The 19,881-nt window shown below is 52.6% G+C and overlaps 7 protein-coding genes across 7 annotated transcripts; 3 read left to right on the plus strand and 4 right to left on the minus strand.

Annotated features, from left to right (window-relative positions):
• Positions 1-5: 5 nt before the first annotated feature.
• IAQ61_008919 (uncharacterized protein) lies at positions 6-1,480 on the plus strand (the record flags this gene model as incomplete). The annotated part of the gene is made up of 4 exons (XM_003836513.2): positions 6-72; positions 128-220; positions 267-939; positions 990-1,480. 4 exons carry the CDS (start codon positions 6-8, stop codon positions 1,447-1,449), a joined length of 1,293 nt encoding a protein of 430 aa, XP_003836561.2. The 3' UTR covers positions 1,450-1,480.
• A 280-nt stretch (positions 1,481-1,760) lies between these two features.
• On the minus strand, positions 1,761-2,417 carry IAQ61_008920 (uncharacterized protein; the record flags this gene model as incomplete). Its single annotated transcript, XM_003836514.2, has 1 exon — positions 1,761-2,417. The coding sequence occupies one exon, from the start codon at positions 2,415-2,417 to the stop codon at positions 1,761-1,763; it is 657 nt and encodes a 218-aa protein (XP_003836562.2).
• Positions 2,418-3,987: 1,570 nt separating this feature from the next.
• Positions 3,988-8,133, plus strand: IAQ61_008921 (uncharacterized protein; the record flags this gene model as incomplete). The annotated part of the gene is made up of 1 exon (XM_003836515.2): positions 3,988-8,133. One exon carries the CDS (start codon positions 3,988-3,990, stop codon positions 8,131-8,133), a length of 4,146 nt encoding a protein of 1,381 aa, XP_003836563.1.
• An 826-nt stretch (positions 8,134-8,959) lies between these two features.
• Positions 8,960-9,208, plus strand: IAQ61_008922 (uncharacterized protein; the record flags this gene model as incomplete). Its single annotated transcript, XM_066098179.1, has 1 exon — positions 8,960-9,208. One exon carries the CDS (start codon positions 8,960-8,962, stop codon positions 9,206-9,208), a length of 249 nt encoding a protein of 82 aa, XP_065951818.1.
• Positions 9,209-9,397: 189 nt separating this feature from the next.
• On the minus strand, positions 9,398-12,613 carry IAQ61_008923 (uncharacterized protein; the record flags this gene model as incomplete). Its single annotated transcript, XM_003836516.2, has 1 exon — positions 9,398-12,613. The coding sequence occupies one exon, from the start codon at positions 12,611-12,613 to the stop codon at positions 9,398-9,400; it is 3,216 nt and encodes a 1,071-aa protein (XP_003836564.1).
• A 1,608-nt stretch (positions 12,614-14,221) lies between these two features.
• Positions 14,222-16,613, minus strand: IAQ61_008924 (uncharacterized protein; the record flags this gene model as incomplete). Its single annotated transcript, XM_003836517.1, has 4 exons — positions 14,222-14,300; positions 14,438-15,335; positions 15,391-16,027; positions 16,092-16,613. 4 exons carry the CDS (start codon positions 16,611-16,613, stop codon positions 14,222-14,224), a joined length of 2,136 nt encoding a protein of 711 aa, XP_003836565.1.
• Positions 16,614-17,203: 590 nt separating this feature from the next.
• IAQ61_008925 (uncharacterized protein) lies at positions 17,204-19,289 on the minus strand (the record flags this gene model as incomplete). The annotated part of the gene is made up of 4 exons (XM_066098180.1): positions 17,204-18,422; positions 18,493-18,829; positions 18,882-18,910; positions 18,988-19,289. The coding sequence occupies 4 exons, from the start codon at positions 19,287-19,289 to the stop codon at positions 17,204-17,206; spliced, it is 1,887 nt and encodes a 628-aa protein (XP_065951819.1).
• Between the last annotated feature and the right edge of the window lie 592 nt (positions 19,290-19,881).

Consider the following 19,881-nt stretch of genomic DNA (forward strand, 5'->3'; position numbering starts at 1 on the left):
AGTGTATGGATCCTGATTTTGTGAAGATGTCGCGCCATGCAGAACGGTATCCTACCACAAAACATGGTCGGCGTAAGTTGCAGCATCTCAAGAAACAGAACGAACAAACACTCACATTGGGCGGTAGTGCAAAAGTCCGTCGTCGATCGCATGAAGAGAAGCGGCAAGACTTTTGAGGGCAGCCTCGCTTTTTTCAACGATTGGAAACTTTTCTGGACAGGTGCCACTCTATTCTCTTTACTGCTCATTCGCTAACAAATTGAAAGATGACAACGATCTGGAACAATTGACTGGAACAGGCCCTTTCAGTGGGACTCTTTCAGCCTTCACCACGGGGGTTCGCCTCCGCACACGCTATCAACTCCTTTTCTCGAACCATACTTCGTCCTTGTCGGAAGGACCTCTCAAGGTCTGGGCCAGCAAGTCTCAGCGCGTCGCCAAAACAGCTCTTCACTTTGTGCTTGGATTCTTCAGCAGAGACCACGACGACCTTTTTTCAGCACACTTGACACAAGTATCAGAGGATGCATCTGCCGGCGCAAATACTCTCACTCCGGGTCGGACGTGTTTGGCCAACAAAAGAGACTTGATACTAGGTTGCGCGAGGGGCTTGCGGAAAAGAGATGAATATCGCGCCACATACACACCTCCAATTCGAAAGCGTCTGGCAGAACAAGCAGGCATGACGTTCAATGATAGCGAGATATACGCTATGCAGGAGATGTGTGGCTTCGAAACGCTTGTCCGTGGCTTCAGTGATTGGTGCAATGTGTTTACACGCGACGAATTTTTGGCCTTCGAATACGCCCGCGACGTACTCCACTACTATCGTGCGGGCCCCGGGAACAAGTACGCTGCAAGTATGGGGTGGTTGTGGCTGAACGCGACAACGAATTTACTTGTCCAAGGTCCAAAGTCGGGGCCCTTCTTTTTCAGCTTGTGAGTCCAGCCCGGGTTGATTCTTTCAAGCTTCGACTGATATAACACAGCGTGCACGACGGCGACATAGCACCGATGTTGACAGCACTGGATATCGTTAACGACGAAAAACACCTCCCGACCACACATATTCACCACGATCGCAAGTGGCGCAAATCACAAATCTCTCCCATGGGCGGCCGCATCATCTTCGAGCTTCTGTCCTGCGATATACGAGACCGAGCTGGTCCACAGAAGTTTGTCAGGCTCAATATCAACGACGGCATCACGGCTATTCCGGATTGTAATAGTGGCCCGGGGAAGAGTTGTCCGCTTGCGCAATTTGCAGAAAGGACGAGGAAGCGGGGAGTGGAGGTTGGGAACTTCAAGGAAGTGTGTGGATTGGAGGAAGATGCTGCAGACAGGATCACCTTTTTGTGTCAATCACCAATAGGGGTTCTGCAGGAGCGGGCGAAGTCTGAAACTGATATAGGGCGGAATATGGTGAAGTTGACGTGGGAGGATATGTAGCACTCTCCTTTTTCAATGTCAAGTCTAAAACAGTGTTACAGCGACGTGCAACGTCTGTGTAAAAAATGTGTTGAGACGACAAGTTTGTTCGATATAACTGAAGCCACGACATGTCTTCATCTAGTGGAAACGGTATATTAACCCACCCAACAATATGTAACAAAAAGAAAAAAAGTCTTAAAAAACACCTCTACAAGCCTCAAGAAGGCAACAAAAAAACCCCTCCCACACTATGAACATAACCCACGCTCAGATAACGATCAAACATCAACCCCCCCACGTTCCTCCCAGCCCAGTCCAGCCCAGCCCACCTAAGCATAAATCCAATACTGCGCCTCATACCCGACAGTAACCACCTCGCCCGCCGCCCTCCCCTCACACGACGCCGGCGCCAACCCACCCACCGTACTCAGCCGATACACCATCTTGACACCACTCGTCGTGCCCGCACTCTGCGGCTGCAAGCGCAACCACTTGACATTACCCGGGGCAGGCGCATCCACCTCCTCGACCTTTTGCATGCGCGTGATACCGAGCAAGGGGATATCAAACTCAGGCGTCGTGTTATCGGCGAAGAAGTGGGAGCCAATGGCTGCGGCGGGGTTTTGCAAGATGGCGAGATCAGTGGATGGGAGACGGGGGTTTGTGGCGAGGGCGCATGAGGCGTTGTAGAGTTGGGCGAGGGCGCCGATGGGGGAGGGGGGGGAGGAGGGGGCTGTGCAGGTGTAGTTTTGGGTGCCTTGGCCGAGGGCGATGAGGGCGAGGTGCATGGAGGGGGTGGGGGGTGTGAGAGTGTTGGGGGGTTGGGTGAGGGTGGCTAGGTTGCAGGATGGGGGTGTCGTGCTGTCGTTTTCGCGGCTGTGGAAGTGGTGAGGGAAGGGGAAGGGGAGACGGGGTGGTATTGGAGCGGGGGCTGCGAGGACGAGGGAGGATAGCGTTATGGTGGTGAGGAGGAGGGAGGCGTGCATGATTGTGTTGCTCTTCGTTGAGTGTGTAGGCTGGATTCTTGGTATATTGAGGGGTGTTGGTGGCACACGATGGCGATTTGGTGGATTGATGGATTTCGAAACTGGTATAGAATTTGGAAGGAAGCCGGCTTATGCCCGGGATTTGAGATGCGGTAATGAAAGACTTTTGGGTATCTAGAGGGACTTTTGTGACGTGATAACAAAGAATGGACGAAATGAGTTTTTATGTAAACAGGAGAGCTGCCAGAGCCCACAAGAAGTGAAGTAAATGGAGGAAAACCGCCCTGAAAAAGAAAAGAGACGAGAGCGATGGCAAGATGGTCGTGATGAACCTGTGCTTACCTCGTCGTTGAGGCGACTCATCTCGGCCTCTAAATACATTTCTAGCCTCTACCCTGCTGTGCCACAACGGCATGGATATAGATTACTGTTGTAGCAGCCTCGCAGCATTTCACCGCGAGACGAAACGCAAGCATGTGTTCCTTCCATGTTGAGATATGTTGTGTTGGGCGGAATACAGTCCTGAGCCAACAGCAGTAGGTCCAGCAGGCATCAGAGTTGGGAATGGTTTCGGCGAGATGCATGGGTTCATGTTGGTGTTTCTCAACATCTCCAGAAGTGCTCTTGAAACGGGAAAGTAGCGCGTCGGATAAAGTGATGGTACTGGATCGTCAAGCCTGACATGGGCGCTGTGAATCCCTGGACATGGCAAGGACTGAGAGAAAGCTTGTGTCGTTGCGCCGAGATCCGGGGGGTTTCTAGTGAGGCGACGTTTAATGACGTTCATTAGCGTCTCATTTCCTCACCAAGAAAGGGGAGGCGACATGAAGGTATCGAGCGACAGGAGTTCTGATTTGATGATAGTACTTCGCTTGAATTGACGATTGGATGGCTAGAATGGGAGCTGAAGGGGAAACTGATGTTGAAAGTCGGACTGTAGGGTTCTGAGAGTCCGATCTTGAAACAGTACCTGCAGAACCTGTGGCAACGTTTGAAACGTGGAGAGCCTATATGCGGCCGAACAGGAGTGCGGGGACCATGTGTAGTTTGTGTACTAGAGTACAGCCATGATGAAACAATCGCAACAGCTGCCTGATTGTACATGTGCATCCTATTCAGCCGTGAACGGATGCAGCCGTCTTTTCTGTCGTGGTGGAGCGGTCTTTTCTCTACGGCGTCAAGTTGATCAGGTGACCCAGTTCGACCAGGCGGTCAAACGAGGATGAAGCAGTCTCCAGGAGCTTAGTGACGAGCCTGCATCGGTGACCGGCCTGAAATAAAGAGAGTGTACGACGACCGTAGAGTAGTTCTGAGGGTTGAGGAGGAAGACGGGAGGAGAATCTGGGGGAGGGTCGCTTTGGCCTGTTGGGGGCCGCGGCCGGAAGCAGACTAGCTGCATCCCCGTGGCAAGTACGGTACCGGTACCGGTAAGCACTGCCTTCCGCTACACGCGTTGCCGGTCCGCCACGACCTCGTCGCGCGCACCAGGCACTTTGGTTGCGTGAGGCATCAGCTGCCCTTTCCTCTTCACAGACATAGACATGTCAACTCCAGAGAGAGCCCTCTCACAATGCAGCAGTCGAGAGCTAGTCTGGAAGACTTGATTCGAAATGCGGGTGTCGTTCCCGAACAAGCCCGCCAACCATGTCTGCCAGCACCTTGCCAACCTATCGTCTCTGCCAGTGAGGAGGACCGCATGCAAGCGAGAAACATACTGCTTGAGCGAAGAGCCAAGAATCCTGAACACAAGAGTGTGTTGAAGAGCATGTTCAAAAGCTCCAAAGAAAAAGAAAAGGCCCAGGAGGCCGCCTTGTTCTCGCAAGACGAGCTCGACCAGGCCTTGTCCTCCGTCATCGGCGCTCCTACCACGGGCCCTGGTCTTGTACAGGCCTTTCTGAGTCTTGGGGCCAAGGTGAACATCATCGAGACACCGGAGAAGAAGAGGAAGAGCAATCAGCCAAATACTAGCCTGCGCCGACGAAGCACGGTCCTCCAACAAGCCGCCTCAGTGCGAAGAGCAGACTCCGTCAACCTCCTCGCCAGTTCTGGAGCCGATCAAATCACGCTGAATGAAGGGTTGAAGGCTGCTCTTACGGCCAACGATCAAGCTTGCATACAAGAACTCCTACGTTACGGAGCCGACCTTAACCACTTTCCGAATGCTCTGGCCAACGCCGTCCGATCCAAGGATCAGAATCATGTACGACTGCTTTTGAGAGCACCGAAATCGCTTCGTTCAGAGATCGTCTCTTCATGCCTTCCGGCAGCTGTACAGCAAAAGTCTTACCCAATTGTATCGCTGCTGATAGCGAATGGAGCCGATCCCAACTTCGATTCCTCAAGTGCACTCAACACATCCATTGGAGTGCAAGACTATAAAATGACAGTGACATTAGTTTCTGGGCCAATACCGCTAACACCGCCTACATTGCAGCGACTACTCGACACCACAATGCGTTTGCCCACACGTCCAGCCACGCTTCAGTATCTTCAGCTCTTGTTCTGCTGTGGACTTCCGCCCAACAGCATTGGTCTTCCTCATCTTCTGATAAGCACCACACGACACGATGATACAGCGGGTGCCAAGATGATGATCAGCTATGGTGTGTCGACTCTGGCACACGATGCACAGTGTCTCATGCTTGCAATCGAGCACGCCAATTGGCCTCTGGTGGAGACAATCCTAGAGACTGACATATCATCATCACACGCGTCCATGGCAATCACTGTCTTACCAACCAACACTCCACAAGGAGATAGATTCCGCGTCATTCAAGCTCTAATTCAAAAAGGTGCAACAGGGCCACCACTTGGACAATGGCTCACCCGAGCAGCGGAAGATGGCGATGCCCAGCTGTTGGAACTTCTGCTCAGCGCTGGAGCTCCGATGGACTTGAGCGCCAAGGGCCCTCTCAATCATGCAGTCATGAGACAGGACATTCCAGGCTTGCGTATGCTTCTCAAGTCTCGTCCTTCTCCTGAGGCCCTCGCAACGGCCTTTCCACTTCTACGCCACGGATACACACCATCTGCCCGACGCGAGGTTTCAATGTTGCTACTGGAGCACGGCGCACAAGGTCCTGAAGTCAGCCAAGCTCTTGTTGACGCTGTCATGGACGATTCGTCTGCACGAGATGATGTTTTGATAACAGAATTTGTCCAGCGAGGTGCCGACGTCAATTTCGCAAACGGAAAGGCACTTTCCTTGGCAGTCACACAGAAAGATGTCGCTCTCGTGCGATTGGTTTGTAGTATGAAACCACGAACTGTGACAACTTCGTTGGCTCTTCCGTTGTCGTTCGACTCCAATGGTGCGAGGCATTCACGCACGCTTGAAATTATCGAGATCCTGTTGGTGAATGGTCTCGAGGAGGCACCAGCGCATGAGGCCCTGCGAATCAGTATTAAAGGGGGCCCGAGGAACATTGACATTATCCGGCGTCTCATAGACGCCAGTCCGAAGCTCATCACACCTGCGTTTGAATACACCGTCGCACTGGAAGATTGTAACCAAAAGGCACCTATCCTCGAGGTCCTGCTGAAAATAGGCGTCACACAGGAGGCTCTTGACCAGGCACTTGTTTCCGAAGTCACGAATGTCATTTCTACCAAGGATACCACCGCTACCAAGTTGCTATTGGGACAAGGAGCTTCTGTGAGTTACAACGACGGCGAAGCCTTGGGTATTGCTGTTGCTTCGGGAAGCAGTTCACTAACGACATTACTTCTCAGTGGGAATCATCAACCATCCCGATCTAGCGTCACGAAAGCGTTTCGCGCGCTGTTCTCTGACCAGACCGTAGACAGCATCAGCAAATCTGAAAAGAGCGTTATTACGATTGCGCAAGACTTGCTTAGTCGTGGAGTGGAGCCGCCGGCTATCGACGCAGCTTTGCGCTCCGTCCTGGCTGACGACAGCAGACAGAACATAGACTCATTGGTGGATTTGTTGCTGCAGCACAATGCCAACGTGAATGTCGCAGATGGGGCATGTTTCGTGTTCGCAGCGCAGAAGCAAGATGTAGCAACCTTCGAAAAGCTGATACTTCACCGGCCAAACTTTGCCATCATTGTTCCTGCACTGCTTCGCTCTAAAATGTCAGAAGAAGCCATCATCTTCTCTATCAAGTCTTGCTTTGCACATGGCTGCACATCTGACGAGCTGGATAACAGCCGTCATGGTACAGATACGCCAATTCTCGTATTGGCAATGTACCACCATCCACGGAACGAATCTCTCATCAATGTGCTCCTTGCCCACGGGCTCAACCCTGATGTTTCCACGCCCACCGTAATTGCCTCCCCCGCAACACCAAGCGGCTCAGCCGAAAGCGCCCCCACACTGCTCTGGGCTCTCGCACAACCGCAAAAGCGTATTTCCGATGCAGTCATCACGGCCCTTTTACAAGCCGGGGCATCCACGAGGACCGCGTCGGCCGTCTCGGAGACTACGGCACTCATGCTCGCCGCACGGGATGGCCGGCATGAAGTCATACAAGCGCTGTTGGAGCGAGGCTCGGATGCGGATGCCCGGGACGGGTCGAATCGATCTGCACTACTGTTCGTTAGTGGTAGTGTAGCGGGCGATGCGACTGCTAGGATACTGGCACCGCGGGCTTTGAGAAACGATGGGAGTTTGCACGAGGCTGCGAGAGAGTTGGATGTTAATGTTGCGAAGGTCTTGGTCGAAAATGGACATGATCCGAATTTCCCATCTAGATTGCATGGTGGGAGGAACGCACTGGGCGAGCTGTGTTTGAATGCCCAAGTAGAGACCAGTGCGCAGCGGTCCAAGGTACGACAAATGATGAGGTTGCTGCTCGATCGTGGTGCAAGTCCCACGTTCAGGGCGAGAAATGAGAAGGCAGCCGTCGTCCTCGCTTTGGACAATGCCTACAGCGCCTTGCCCATCACTGAAGCCCTTCTCGAAACAGAAACATGGCAGCATCTCAACGATGAGAAACACATGTACCGCGACCCCGCCTCAGGGCTCTGGTACTCACCCCTCTCCTACGTCGACAAACTTGCATCCCCCAGCCGAGCCCCGGTCAAACAGCAACTGCTCTCCCTCCTGCGCGACAAGGCCTGCGAGCCAAAATACTACTCGGAAACCGCGCTCCAGCCCGTGGGCGCAACAGGCATTCCTGCACCCATAGCCCGCCTCGTCGACCGACAAAAAGAGCATGAACTATCCCTCCGCCACGCAAAAGAAACCCACGAGCACACACGCACCCTAGAAGAGACTTCGCACCGCGACATGCTGCGGCGGCGTCGCGAAGCCCAAGAAGCCGAGCAGGCCGCTGCCGCCGCAGCCCAGCAACACTGGCAGGCGCTCGAGCAGCAAAAACACGAATTTGAAGTGCAAAGGGTGCGCGATGCCGAGCGCATGAAGCGCGCCGAGAAGGTGGCCTGGCACAATCTGGTCATGGAGCAGGAGCGCGACGCAGCCGCCAAACGACAGGCGTATGAGGAGCGCAAGGCCGGGGCGGCCATGGCGGCCGAAGCCAAGATGGTGGAGCAGCGGAGAAGCGAGCTTGAGCATCGGGCGGGCGTGGAGCGGCGCATGTTGAAGGAGAAGGAGGATGTGTACGAGCGGAATGTGGCGAGGCAGAAGGAGGTGATGAAGTCGGCGGATGAGAGTGCAAAGTTGCATGCGAGGTTGAGGCAGGAGAGGCCTGCGATTGAAGGCGCTCCGCATTGGGGTACGGTAGATTGAATGGAGAATGGCAAGGCTATATAGGGTTGGCGAGATAGTGTGCTGAAGTCGTAGTTATGACTGACCTGTGGCGTTTTTGCTAGACGTTTGTTGTGTTGTCCATTTGTACACGGGAAGGTGGACCTGGTAGTTGAAGAGGCATCTACCGACAGCAATCATCAAGACTTTTTTTTTTTTAGAATCATCCATCCATCAGACAAGTCTAGAAGTAGCATTGTAGTCCACTCACAGAAGTCAAAGTGTAAATTTCTTCCCTGAACACCGTGGTGATACCCTTCGCCCCGTCCCCTGCTTCCCCTCCTCCCACCTTCCAGTCTATCCCCCTTGATCCTGCCCATGGCAACACAACAGTCAGAATGACGCGTTCCAGCAGCCATACAAGCTCCAGCTATCGCACCAGCGCAGAAACGACAAACGCCCAATCAACCAAACAAAAAAAGCAAACCCATCCAGCTCCCCAGCGCCTCGACATGCAAAGATGAATAGATAGATGGAAGAATGAAGAAATGATAGAAGGGAAAAGATGGCAAGCTGGAAGAATTAGCAGGCTGGACGAATGATAGTTTGGAGGGGCTGGTGAATGGGAGAACGATGTTGGTGTGGTAGGCAGCAAAGTGGAGTGAAGGAGAGAGGCAGGAAATTCAGGCTCGGTATTGTTTATATAGGCCATTTTCCGTCAAGCTATGACAACAGCTACTCTATGCCGACTGCCTGGATAACCATGATGCTTTCCCAAAGTCGTATACAAAAAGGTGCAAGAGGCACCCAACATACAAACACATGGGGTATTCGCGGAATTCAAATGACGCAAAAAAACAAAAACACCATGCCTATGCCGTGGGGTATACGCAGAGAAAGCAGGCAAGAAAGGGACCGAGAAACTCTACCTTTGGAACTTGAGAACCTCAAGAACCAGCATCAACACAAACGCGCCCACCATGACAAGAAAGACGTGCATTTCGAAAACCAAAACAAAACAAAACTAAAAAGCAAGCAAAAACTAAACAAACAAACAAACAAAAATCCAAATCAAGAGCAAGAAACAGAGAAACAGTACAAGAAACAGAAGCAGTAACAACAAAACCAAATAACGCCAGGGAATCTACGCCTACACGGCGGATCTCAAAAAGACATCCCAAAACCCCGCCCATGGGGCCTGCAATGCAACAATAACCAGACCAGAACTCCCATGTGTAATCCAAGAGGCAGAGCCTCCATACCCGACCAACTGAAACCGACAGACACCCCTTCAAGGGCAATAAAACTAACCAAAGACGCTCTCGTCATCCTCCTCTTCCGCGATTGTGGTGAGCCATGCACGGGCCTCAATTGCCTCCTTAAGGCCATGTTGCCTGCCATCCAAGCTAAGCTGGATAGCTTCAAGGCTGATGGGTGAAGCCGTGGACGCTGCCAGAGGCGGTGAAACAGGGGGAGTCGCGAAATCTTCATCGTCGCTCATGTCTTCCAACATCATAGATCGGGTAGACCGGTAGGAGATGTTCGAACGCGGCCCGCCTAGCTTGTAGAAGTAGTCGAGCAAGTTGTTTTCAAACTGATCCTTGTAGGCACGTTGACGAAGCCAGTGGTTTTCATTTTGTAATGCCTCCAACATGATGGCCATGCCTGGCGGTGTGTGGGAATCCCCCAACGGGAACTCTACAGGCTCGGCATAGGTTGGCAGTGGATCTACCACTACTCTCGCCTCGAGGGTGGCTTCGTCCATATCCTCGGTGTCGACTTCGCGTATGATTTGCGACTGCGATTCCTGGGTCCTCTGGAGATCGGTGATTTTATCCTCGAGCTCCATGATCTGAGCCTTTAGTGTGTCCACAGCCTCGGCCTTGGTAGCCGCATCTCGGTTCTTAGCCATGAGATGCTCAATCTCGAGGTCCTTCGTCGCGATGATCTCCTCACGTTCGTGTATCTTCAGGAGCGTCGCTCTCCTTTCCGCCCTCATTTCATCTAGCTGTCGTCCCAGCTCTTCACCCAGCTTGACAGCCTCGTTGCGCAATTTTGCCTTCTGAGCCCACGGTGTGGGGCCTTGAGGGATTTCGACGCAGTACAACAGTGATGAGACTTGGGTAATCCAAATGTCGAGGCTGCCAGACAACAATCCAATATAAGAACTCCAGAGAAACTCGCTCTGCGCATCTTGCAGGCGCACAATGGCCTTGCCAGCTTCGTGAGCAACGTTACTGTCGACCGTCTCGGATGCAGCGGAAGTGGAACACGTGATGAGCTCTGCAATCAGTTTTCGAGCAAACTCGCACGTCTCACCGGAAGCGTTGGTGATTTTCTCTTCGAATTCTGCGAGCTCTTCCAAATTATTTTGATTCATTGGGCAATATAGCCCATCTTGTCGAAGGGCACGTAATGTCTCTGCAAATTTACGAGCACGTTCATACGTGATGTCAACTTTGTTGATTTGTTCCCTGAGAGTTTCTTGGACATCCCTTATTTCCCGCTGAACGCTGTCGGGGACCTTTGCAAGCGCCCAGGTGAGCACTGCAAACACCTCCTTGATGAACCAGAGCCGGGTTTCAAAGGCTGCAGCACGCGCCGAGATTTCATTCTCGGGCCTGGTACATAGTATCTCGTGCTGACTAGCGAGAATTGCTTCATATGTCCTGCTCGATCGCATCAGAGAACTAGGAAGCTCATCAAAGTTGATAGCGTCTGTCTTCACGGAGTTCAAGCCTTCATCAAGAACTTGTTCGAGAGTGAGCAAGTCCTGGTAGATTGAACCCATTGCAGTGAATTGTGCGAGAGAGGCGGTATGCATGGTCCATTGAAGTCGGCAATTGCGGTCTTCAATATTGTTGAGATGAACAGTCGCGTCACATATGTTGAGTTGGGAATATGCATCGTCCAATCGGCCACCATGGCTCATCTGCTTCTGAGTACTGAACAAGGCTTCCTTGAGGATTTTGCATTTGGTGTCCAATCGTTTCGTCACAACGTACGCCTGGTTCGCTTCGCCCATGATGAACTCCCTTCCTGCACCCTCACTCCAGAGAGCAGTCTCCCGGCGAGACAAGTCGAGCTCCATTTTCGCAAGGTCGTGATCAATCTTCCTCGCGGTAGACTGTACTGTGGCGGTGCGGAGTTGGCGATTGACGTCCATGACTTCGTTGAACTTCCCAGTGGTATCCCTGACCATGGCCTCCGTCATGGTCTTGGAAGACTCGGCATCCATAGCTTTGTTTTGGAGGTCGATGACAAGGTCTCGGAATTTGGCGATGAGGGTTTCGTGGTCGGCAATGATGGCGCTCTGCTCGACGATATGGCGGGCCTGCTCTGCGAGCTCGATGTCTCTACTATCAAGCTCCGCGCGCAGTTCCTCTTGTTGTTCCAAATGCTGCACCTCGAGTTCATCATTCAGCTCCCTGATGTTCTCGAGGTCCTGGATGTGTAGGTTTTGCTCCGCGATTCTATCTTGGAGATCGTGATTCTGGTTTGATATTTCTCCCATCATGTCCTCCCATTCGCTGGCGGCCTCCAGACGTTGTCTTAGATCATCGATGATGGCGTCAGCGTCTGTAACGCGTTGTTGAAGAGAAGCATTCTCGCGTGCGTAGGCGTCGAGGTTGGTGAGATCAGACTCCAAGCTATCGATTCTGCTCTTCAGATCCTGCTCCCTCTCCTCCGTCATTTCCTTCAGACTCAGCAAAGCTTCTCTCATGCGGTCGTTGTCGTGCTGCAGTCGATAGTATCCAACTTCCTGTCTCTCTTCCTCCGTCATTTCCGCAGTGTAGAGTTCAGCCTCTTGGCGAAGGATCTCCAGCTCTTCATCGCGCTCTTGCAATTGGGACCGGAGTGACTCGAATTCCGCCTCAGCAGTCTCGGCACGAAGCTGTGCCATTTCCTTCTCGACAAGAGCGTCCTCCAGTGTGATCTCATTCTCTTGGGTATTCCTTGTGAGGATCTCATGCTCGTTCTGTGCATCTCTGAGATTCTGCTTCAACTCTTGAAGTTCCGTGTGCTGAACTTGGCACTTGTTTTGAAGCTTTTCCAGAAGATTTTTAAACCGGTCCCGTTCTTCTTTAGCGAGCACCAATTCCCTTATGCATTCTTGATCCTCCGAATGTTGTTTTTCGAGGTGTTTAATTCGAGTCTGTAGCGACTCGATTTGATTCGTAGATAACCTTGGTGCTACTCGTGTAACGGAAGGACGACGCGTCGCCGTCGTGATGGTGGTGGAGGTGGAGGCGGTGGTGGCAGTTGTGGAAGTTGCAGACCTAGTCCGTGCCGCTGCACGAACAACACGTAGGTTACTGCTGCTTTTCACGAAGAGGCCATGGTCTTCTGCACAAGTGAAGTAACGCTGGCCCCGGACAGAGCCATCGTTCTTGCCGTCTGCCGTGGCAAGCTCGATGCCGACATAGGTTCCATTTGCAAAGTGTATGGGCCCAACATACTTGACAACGCCTTGCTGTCCTGCAGATGTCTCGACCGTCTGGCCGATTCTGAATTGAGACATGACAACTGGGTACTATCCAGGATCAATGCTGATGAATTGTGCGGAAGCAGGAACGTGTTGTGGTGTTGTTTGGAGAAAGAGGACAGGTGGCTGAAGCAGGTGCGACGCGTCGACGAGCTGCTGTAAACAAGAAACAGTTGTAATGGAGAAGGCGATACTGGTGAAGTAGAGCAATGACAATAGAGCAATTGAGCAGATGTAACTGATTGCGGAACTTGCGTTGGTCATGAAGCGTTTCACAAGTGTGTTGTGGAAGAAGAAGAAGAAAGGAAAGAGAGAGCGAGGACGGCTTAAAAGGCGGGCACGCTGGCGGGGGCGCCTGCCAAGAGCGTCACGTGAGAACACATGTTTGTCCGCCCTAGCCTCGCTAAACAGCAAAACAAACATGACGCCTTCGGGTCTAGCCGCCGCTAAGCCCTGCTAGCGTGCGGCTCAACCGTGGAACGGCGACAGTCTGGTACCTCTAGGGCTTGTCATAGCTCTTCGGGGTTCCAAGGTTCCAAGTGGCATCTCTTGCCACTGCGTTTTCCCGTATTGCCCAGCATTGAATGGAATTACAAGACTCTTCTTTTTTAGATGGACAGCAGTACTGGTAACACAAAGCTTGCATTTCAAATGCAGTCCCCTATGTTAGAGTACTGCAGACCATTCTGCAGCCCTCTACACTACAGTTGTACAAACATGGCACCAGTGCTTGCGCAACACGTGCCCAGCCACAGCTCCAGGGTCCAGCCACAGCTCCAGCGCCACAGCACGTGCTCGACCTTTTCTATCTAGCTTGAGGCTACTTCTGAGCATCAAACCACTTTCCTTGTTTCCTCTACACACTTTACCGGTACTCAATGTACGTCACCTTTGAATCAGCCCACAACTAACCAATCGTCATCCGTCAGGCGGGTCACAACAGCTGTTTTCCTTTTCTTTGGGATTGTGACAACACATCTATACCAGAATATTCGAATGCGCCTTGCGGTCGTACTGCAGCACTATCCCCTTTCCTACCAAGACATGCCATTTGTATCTGCAAGCATATGACGGGCACGCCATTTCCCATGCCATTTTCCCACATCATCCCATTTCTCACTCCACAACACCCCATTTCCCATGCCATTTTCCCACACCATCCCACTTCTCACTCCACAACACCCCATTTCCCCCCACCACCCCCCACCCGGCCCCCACACCAACGCCTCACAACCACACCAACCCCCCAATCAAAATCCCCTCCTTGCCTCAGCTTCGTCGACCCACCCCACCAGTACCACTAAACATAATCCTACGCGAGCTATCGTACGTAAATGGCGTAATATATACGGCGCTGCCGCAATAGGCAATGACATGACGTGGGAGTGTGGTCTATTGCAGAAGATCATGGAAGATGAAGGCCACCTGTGTCATGTGAGGTATCAATACATGTTTTGCAAGTGTAAAGAAAAAATGACCTTGGATGAAAAGTATACATGGCTGATGCAGACGTGCTCGTGTAAATCGTACAGTTGGCTAGATGGCAAAGCCTCACCTGTGTGTCCGCATCTTCCCCTTCCCTCTTCTTCCTCTGCACCCAATCCGTCTGCCTGACCAACCTCTTTCAAGAAAAAAACATGCCGACTAATCACTCGTCAACTCTCTAATCCTCTGCTCAATGTCCGGTACCGCTCGCAATTGCAATTCGATATCCTCCTTCTCACTAGCCAACACAGTTAGCACCCCAACCATTCCTGTACAAAACAATGCTGCATCCACAGCACAGGAAGAAAACGAAGAAGCGAGAAAGGGGGCGCAAGCGGATTCAACAATGAAAACAAAAAGAAAAATTCAACTCACTCCTCAAGCACAGCCCTCCTCTCCGCATCCAACCGCCCAAAATAAAACCCACCTTGTCCATCAAACTGCAAGATGCGCGTATGATACTTCCACAAACTACGACGATGACTAACCGTCATCAGGGTAATCCCCAACCGCTTGGCGCCCTCATACATGACCCGCTCAACCTCGAGCGTGACCGAGCTCGTGCACTCATCCAGAATGGCGTAGCGTGGGCGGTGATAAAACAGCCGGGCCATGGCCACACGCTGCTGCAGACCGCCGGACAAGACGTCTTCCCACGCTTGTTCGGCGTCGAAGCCGTTGGGGCGGTCGACGAGGGCGGCAATGTCGAGCGAGTCGAGAATCTGTAGGAGTTGGGCGTCTGTGACGTTCTTGTCGTGCATTTCGCGCAGGTTGTCCGGGTAGATGATTTGCTGGCGGAGGGTGCCCCGGGAGAGGTAGGGCCGCTGCGGTATGTAGAAGATGTCGTCAAACGGCGGTTTGCGCACTGTGCCGCCATAGACGGGCCAGAGGCCGCCGAGGATGCGGAAGAGGCTGGATTTACCGCAGCCGTTGGGGCCGACGATGAGGAGGTGGTCGCCGGGCTTGACGGAGAAGGAGAGGGCGCGGACGAGGACGTCGCCGTTGGGCGAGACGATGGGTACGTCGACGAATTCAATGTCTGGGCCTTCTGTCACGCTGCCTCGTCCTCGTAGCACCGCTGCGTTTTCTTCAATGTCCGCAGACGAAACGAGTTTCTTCTCAAAGTGGCCGGCTTGAATGTCGTCGATTACCTCGAGGAGAGTGGAGACTCGCGACGTGTAGCCAGCGAGCTCGGTGATTTCCTTGTACGAGAACATGACGCGACCGAACGCGTCAGAAGACATGAGGAGCATGCGGCGGTTCGTGACAAAGCCTGTGAAGTCAGTCAATAGCCCTTAGCCAGCCCTCCCCAATGCGTCAAAACTTACTTTCTGTTCTGTCCCCCATGGTCTTGCCACCTGTCCCAGGCACCTTGAAGAACACCGGTACGCTGCAGAGCATCAAGCCGAGCGCACCCCAGAAGTACTTTATTACAAAGTCTTCCATGATACCGTGATAGAAGCGTTTCCGTAATATCCTGTTTACGTGCTTAATCAGTGTGAAGTATCCCTTGTCCAGTGTGTCCTTCTCCGCCTCGTGACCGGCATAAAGCGCGACCTCTTCACTCCAATCGATCAATCGATTGTGCTGAAATCGGAACTCGCCCTCCAGTCTCGCCTCATCCGCAACGTACTTCCCAAAGGGAGGCGTCAAGGCCCTCATCACATTGGCAGATAGTTGTACCAGTAATGACATGAAGAACAGGCCTTCTCCACCGACACTTCTTGAAAGGCTGTAGCTGTAGATGATCATATCGAGGACTGGCTTGGCGAGATTGGAGTATAGCTCCGCGAGAGAGTTTGAGAATTTGGCAACGTCGACAGTGATCAACTGGTCGGCGTTCGAAATGCGGTCGTCGAGGGCGGAAAGGGTGTAGAAGGTCATTTGCGAGAGATACTTTGAATGTATGTAGTTTGTAAGGCGCGTTCGATACTGCAACGACAGCTTGCACTGGTGGTAGGAGAGCTGCGCGCATTAGTACATCCACATGCTCCGATCTCAAATAAACGCCACCATCCCCACAACATACCATACTATTCGTAAACGTCGCTGGAATAGCAACGCCCATCCACCATACCAAGCCCACCATGAACTCTCTCCCGCGCCCCCTAACAAGCGCACTGACGAGCCTGCCATCGAGCTCTGCAACATACAAACTTATCATCGTCCTCAGCACCAGGAAGATGGTGTGCCCAATGACCAATCTAAACTCCTTGCTCTTCCACCCCGGTATACATATCCTTAGCAGCCGCAGGAGGTTCTTGAAGAACTCGCGATTCAGCTCGACCTTCTTGTGACCCGTGGCTTCGCCTTCACCGGATGACTTCTTCGACACCGAAGCCTTGGAGGCACGGCGGATCGAGGCGGCTTCTTTTTGCGAGGCAATGGCATGGCGTATGCGATTCAGAAGGGTGACGAAGAGCGTGAGGTAGACGGCACGGGATATTTTAGTGCGGTTTTGAAGGTAGAGGCTGGTAAGATCGTTGACGATGGATTTTGCAGAGCTAGTGGTAAGGCGCTGCTTGAAGAAGGGTTTCGAGAGGACGGCCATGGCTACCGTGGGAGAGGCATTCGTGTGGGCGGTTGTTCAGGCAGCGCGATACGCGGTCGCAATGCGATGGTCGGGGATTCCGAATCTGGTGGCAAGGGACGTGGCTGTGAGTGTGTGTTGCACGGTGGGAAGCTGCACGTTGGACGACTCTCTGGCAAGGACCTTGTAGGTTGAGGCTCAAGTCGGTGTTCACAGCTTCCCTTGCGACGACATGTGAATGAGCCTCGGCTTTCCCCACAAAGCGTCTACCTAAACCTCATTAGGCATCATCCTTCCCCAGCTTCTGAGGCTGTCTTGTGAAAGCGACTGGGGTCTATCCGTTTGGATCTGCAATGACTTTAACGATATCTAAATATGAGATATAAGATGCCCTAAAACTGCTTCAAAGAATTTTCTTAAAATATAGAACGCTCTCATAAATACATTGAATGACTAAGAACCTTTGCCTCACGGCACACTAGGTGAGCAATCGCAATCATAAGTACATCTCTCAAAAGACAACCATTGCCATAAAACATTTCTCAGCTCTCTAAATCTACATATACGTACATACCCATTAGACTTTCACCTCTCACCCCACGCCAACCCACTCAATACGAGAACGGCCTGATCCTCAAGCTCTCCTTCTCCTCCGGCAACGGCGCAACCGGCCCATCCACAAACTCCGGATACAAATACCACGCCAAATCCCTCTCTTCAATTTGTTTTATACTCCACCCATTCCCCAACCAGGCGAGTTGATTGACCTTTTGCTTCTTCCCGCCCTTGCCCTCACCACTCCCTTCCCCCTCTCCCTCCAACTCCCCAACATAAACATACTCAAAGTCCTCCCATCTCACACTCCTCAATGCCTCGACAAAATGTAGCGTACTCCCCGGCCAAAGTCCAACCACCTCACCCGTGCCCCGATTCTTATACCAACTCCTACACTCATCGCTAAACACCGTGTCCTCAAAGTAGCGATCCACATACTCTATAAAGTCGCGTTCGCGCGCTTCCTTGACCACCATGGCCGCAATATTCTCCTTTTGCAGCTTGCGGATGCAGCGGATGATGTAGTCGCCTACGTTTTGGATCATGTGCGTGAGGCTGCCGGTGCCAATGGCAGAGTTGGGGCCGAGCATGGTGAAGAGATTGGGGAATGACGAGATGCTGTGGCTCATGTACGTAGTTGCGCGTTGGGACCATTTTTCCTGCAGGGAGAGGCCGTGCATGCCGGTTACGGGAAAAGGCGGCGCGGTGCTGGATTTGAAGCCCGTGGCGCAGACTAGGGCGTCGATTTCGTGTGCTTGCCCGTCGGCGGTGTGAATCGCCGTCTCGGATATGTGGGTGATGGGGGAGGTGATGAAAGCTACGTTGTCCTGGACTAAGGCTTCGAGGTAGCCGGGCCCGGGTGTTAATCTTCTACAACCCGGGGAAAAACTGGGGATCAGCGCCTGGAAGATCTCCGGCTTGCTCTTTAGTTTCTCCTTCATGTGCGCATAAAATGCGTCCCTCGCGCCAATCTGCGCGGGGGTGCCCTTCATCGTCACAGCGTGAATCGAATTTCCGTCCTGCTCGACACTGATTCTGAACTTGAGATATGCCTCGGGGTCATTTTTGAAGCGTTCACGTAGCTCGAGCGGAACAGTGGAAGATGCAAAGTTGTATTTGGAGAAGAATTCTGCACCGAATGGCGGCGAGATCCAGGTCTTGCTGCGCACAAAGGTGGAAATGTGGGTACCAGGGAGTCGCTGGAGAGAGGGTACGATCTGGATGGAGGAGGAGCCGGAACCGATTACTCCTATGCGTTTGTGGGTGAAGTCGTAGCTGGTGGTTGTCAATATAGCCCGCTCAGGTGTTCAACCTAAGTCTTGTGTTCATCACGGGAAGTACAAACCTCTCATTCCATGTGGCAGAATGCATAACCTCCCCCTTGAACTCCTTGAGCCCCTCAATGTCGGGCCATGACGGTGTATTCAAATTACCCCTCCCAGAGATCAAGACATCGCATGAATCCTCAAACATCGCGCCCGTAGCCAGATTCCTGACACTGACATGCCATTTTGCGGTCTTATCCTCCCACCGACAGCCTATGATTTCATGCTGAAGCTTGATGAATCGAGTTGCAGAGTACTTGGTCGCTACGCGCTCAAGGTAGGCTTGAATTTCTGCGGCTGGGGCGTAGAGAGAGGACCAGTCTGGGTTCGGTTCGAAAGTGTATTGGTATGAGTGTGCTGTGTTCCAGTCAGTCGTGCGCGGGTATGCATGGAGGATCATGGTACTTGCAAGGGATATCGCAGGCGCAACCAAGATATCTGTAGAAGTAAGTCGTCTGTACACTGCAACCCGAATGCCTCCAATGCGACATTTGAGAAACCAAACTTTCGCTTACTTGTTCTCATACCATGTCCCACCCACACCGGCATTCTTCTCGTAGATGACCAGTTCGACATTTCGCAGTCTCTCTGGGATGCGAATACCGCAATAGATACCTGACCAGCCAGCGCCAATCACAATGACTTTCATCGGTCTCTGATTCTCTATTGGAGCATCGTTGATCTCGAAAGACCGCGCTGGCCCATTACCATGAACGGGTCGATTGGTACGCACATGGTTGACATCAGCACCGTTCGTGCGAGTGCCACGATCATGCAGTCCAGGTAGGTTGGACGGGAGATTAGGCACAGCGGACATGACGTAGGGCACAACTACCCAGACTTTGTTTAACCAAATCCAATTCTCAAAAAACCTATCCAGACAAGGCTGTGCGCTACTTAATAGGTGTCGCACAACGAAGAACAGTAGAAGAAGGGCGCGAATAAGACGACGACAACGACGACGACGACGACGAGTGTATCGACCAAGCCAAACAACCATGTCGAGGCCGAAGCCATCTTAAAGGTCGCTTGCATTATGCCCCCTCACGATCAAGCGCAATACCGCATGGTACCTAGACAATTGCCGAAGCACACAAAGTGCCCAATAGGGCGATCTTGGAGTTAAGGTGGTGGCCCGCACGGATTCGAAAGACGGTGGGGAGGCAATGGCTGCCCCCCCCCCCCGTCAGCCTATCAGAGGCGAGGCGCACTCCGCACGCCTACCCCAAACTCCACATTGTCGCCCCCGCCTTCGACTCCAAGGCCGCGGAATCGTGCCTCCGTTTCCGGTTGCATTGCATCAAGGGCCGCCAAACTCCGTCTCCCCCCGGTCGCATAACTCTGGTGCGGGTAGACCGTCTGCTGTGGCCGGCATGACAAAGCTCTGATTCATCGTCCGCCCACATCGT

The sequence above is a fragment of the Plenodomus lingam genome, assembly GCF_022343315.1.
Source record: "Plenodomus lingam strain CAN1 chromosome Unknown contig_5, whole genome shotgun sequence".
Taxonomy (NCBI): domain Eukaryota; kingdom Fungi; phylum Ascomycota; class Dothideomycetes; order Pleosporales; family Leptosphaeriaceae; genus Plenodomus; species Plenodomus lingam.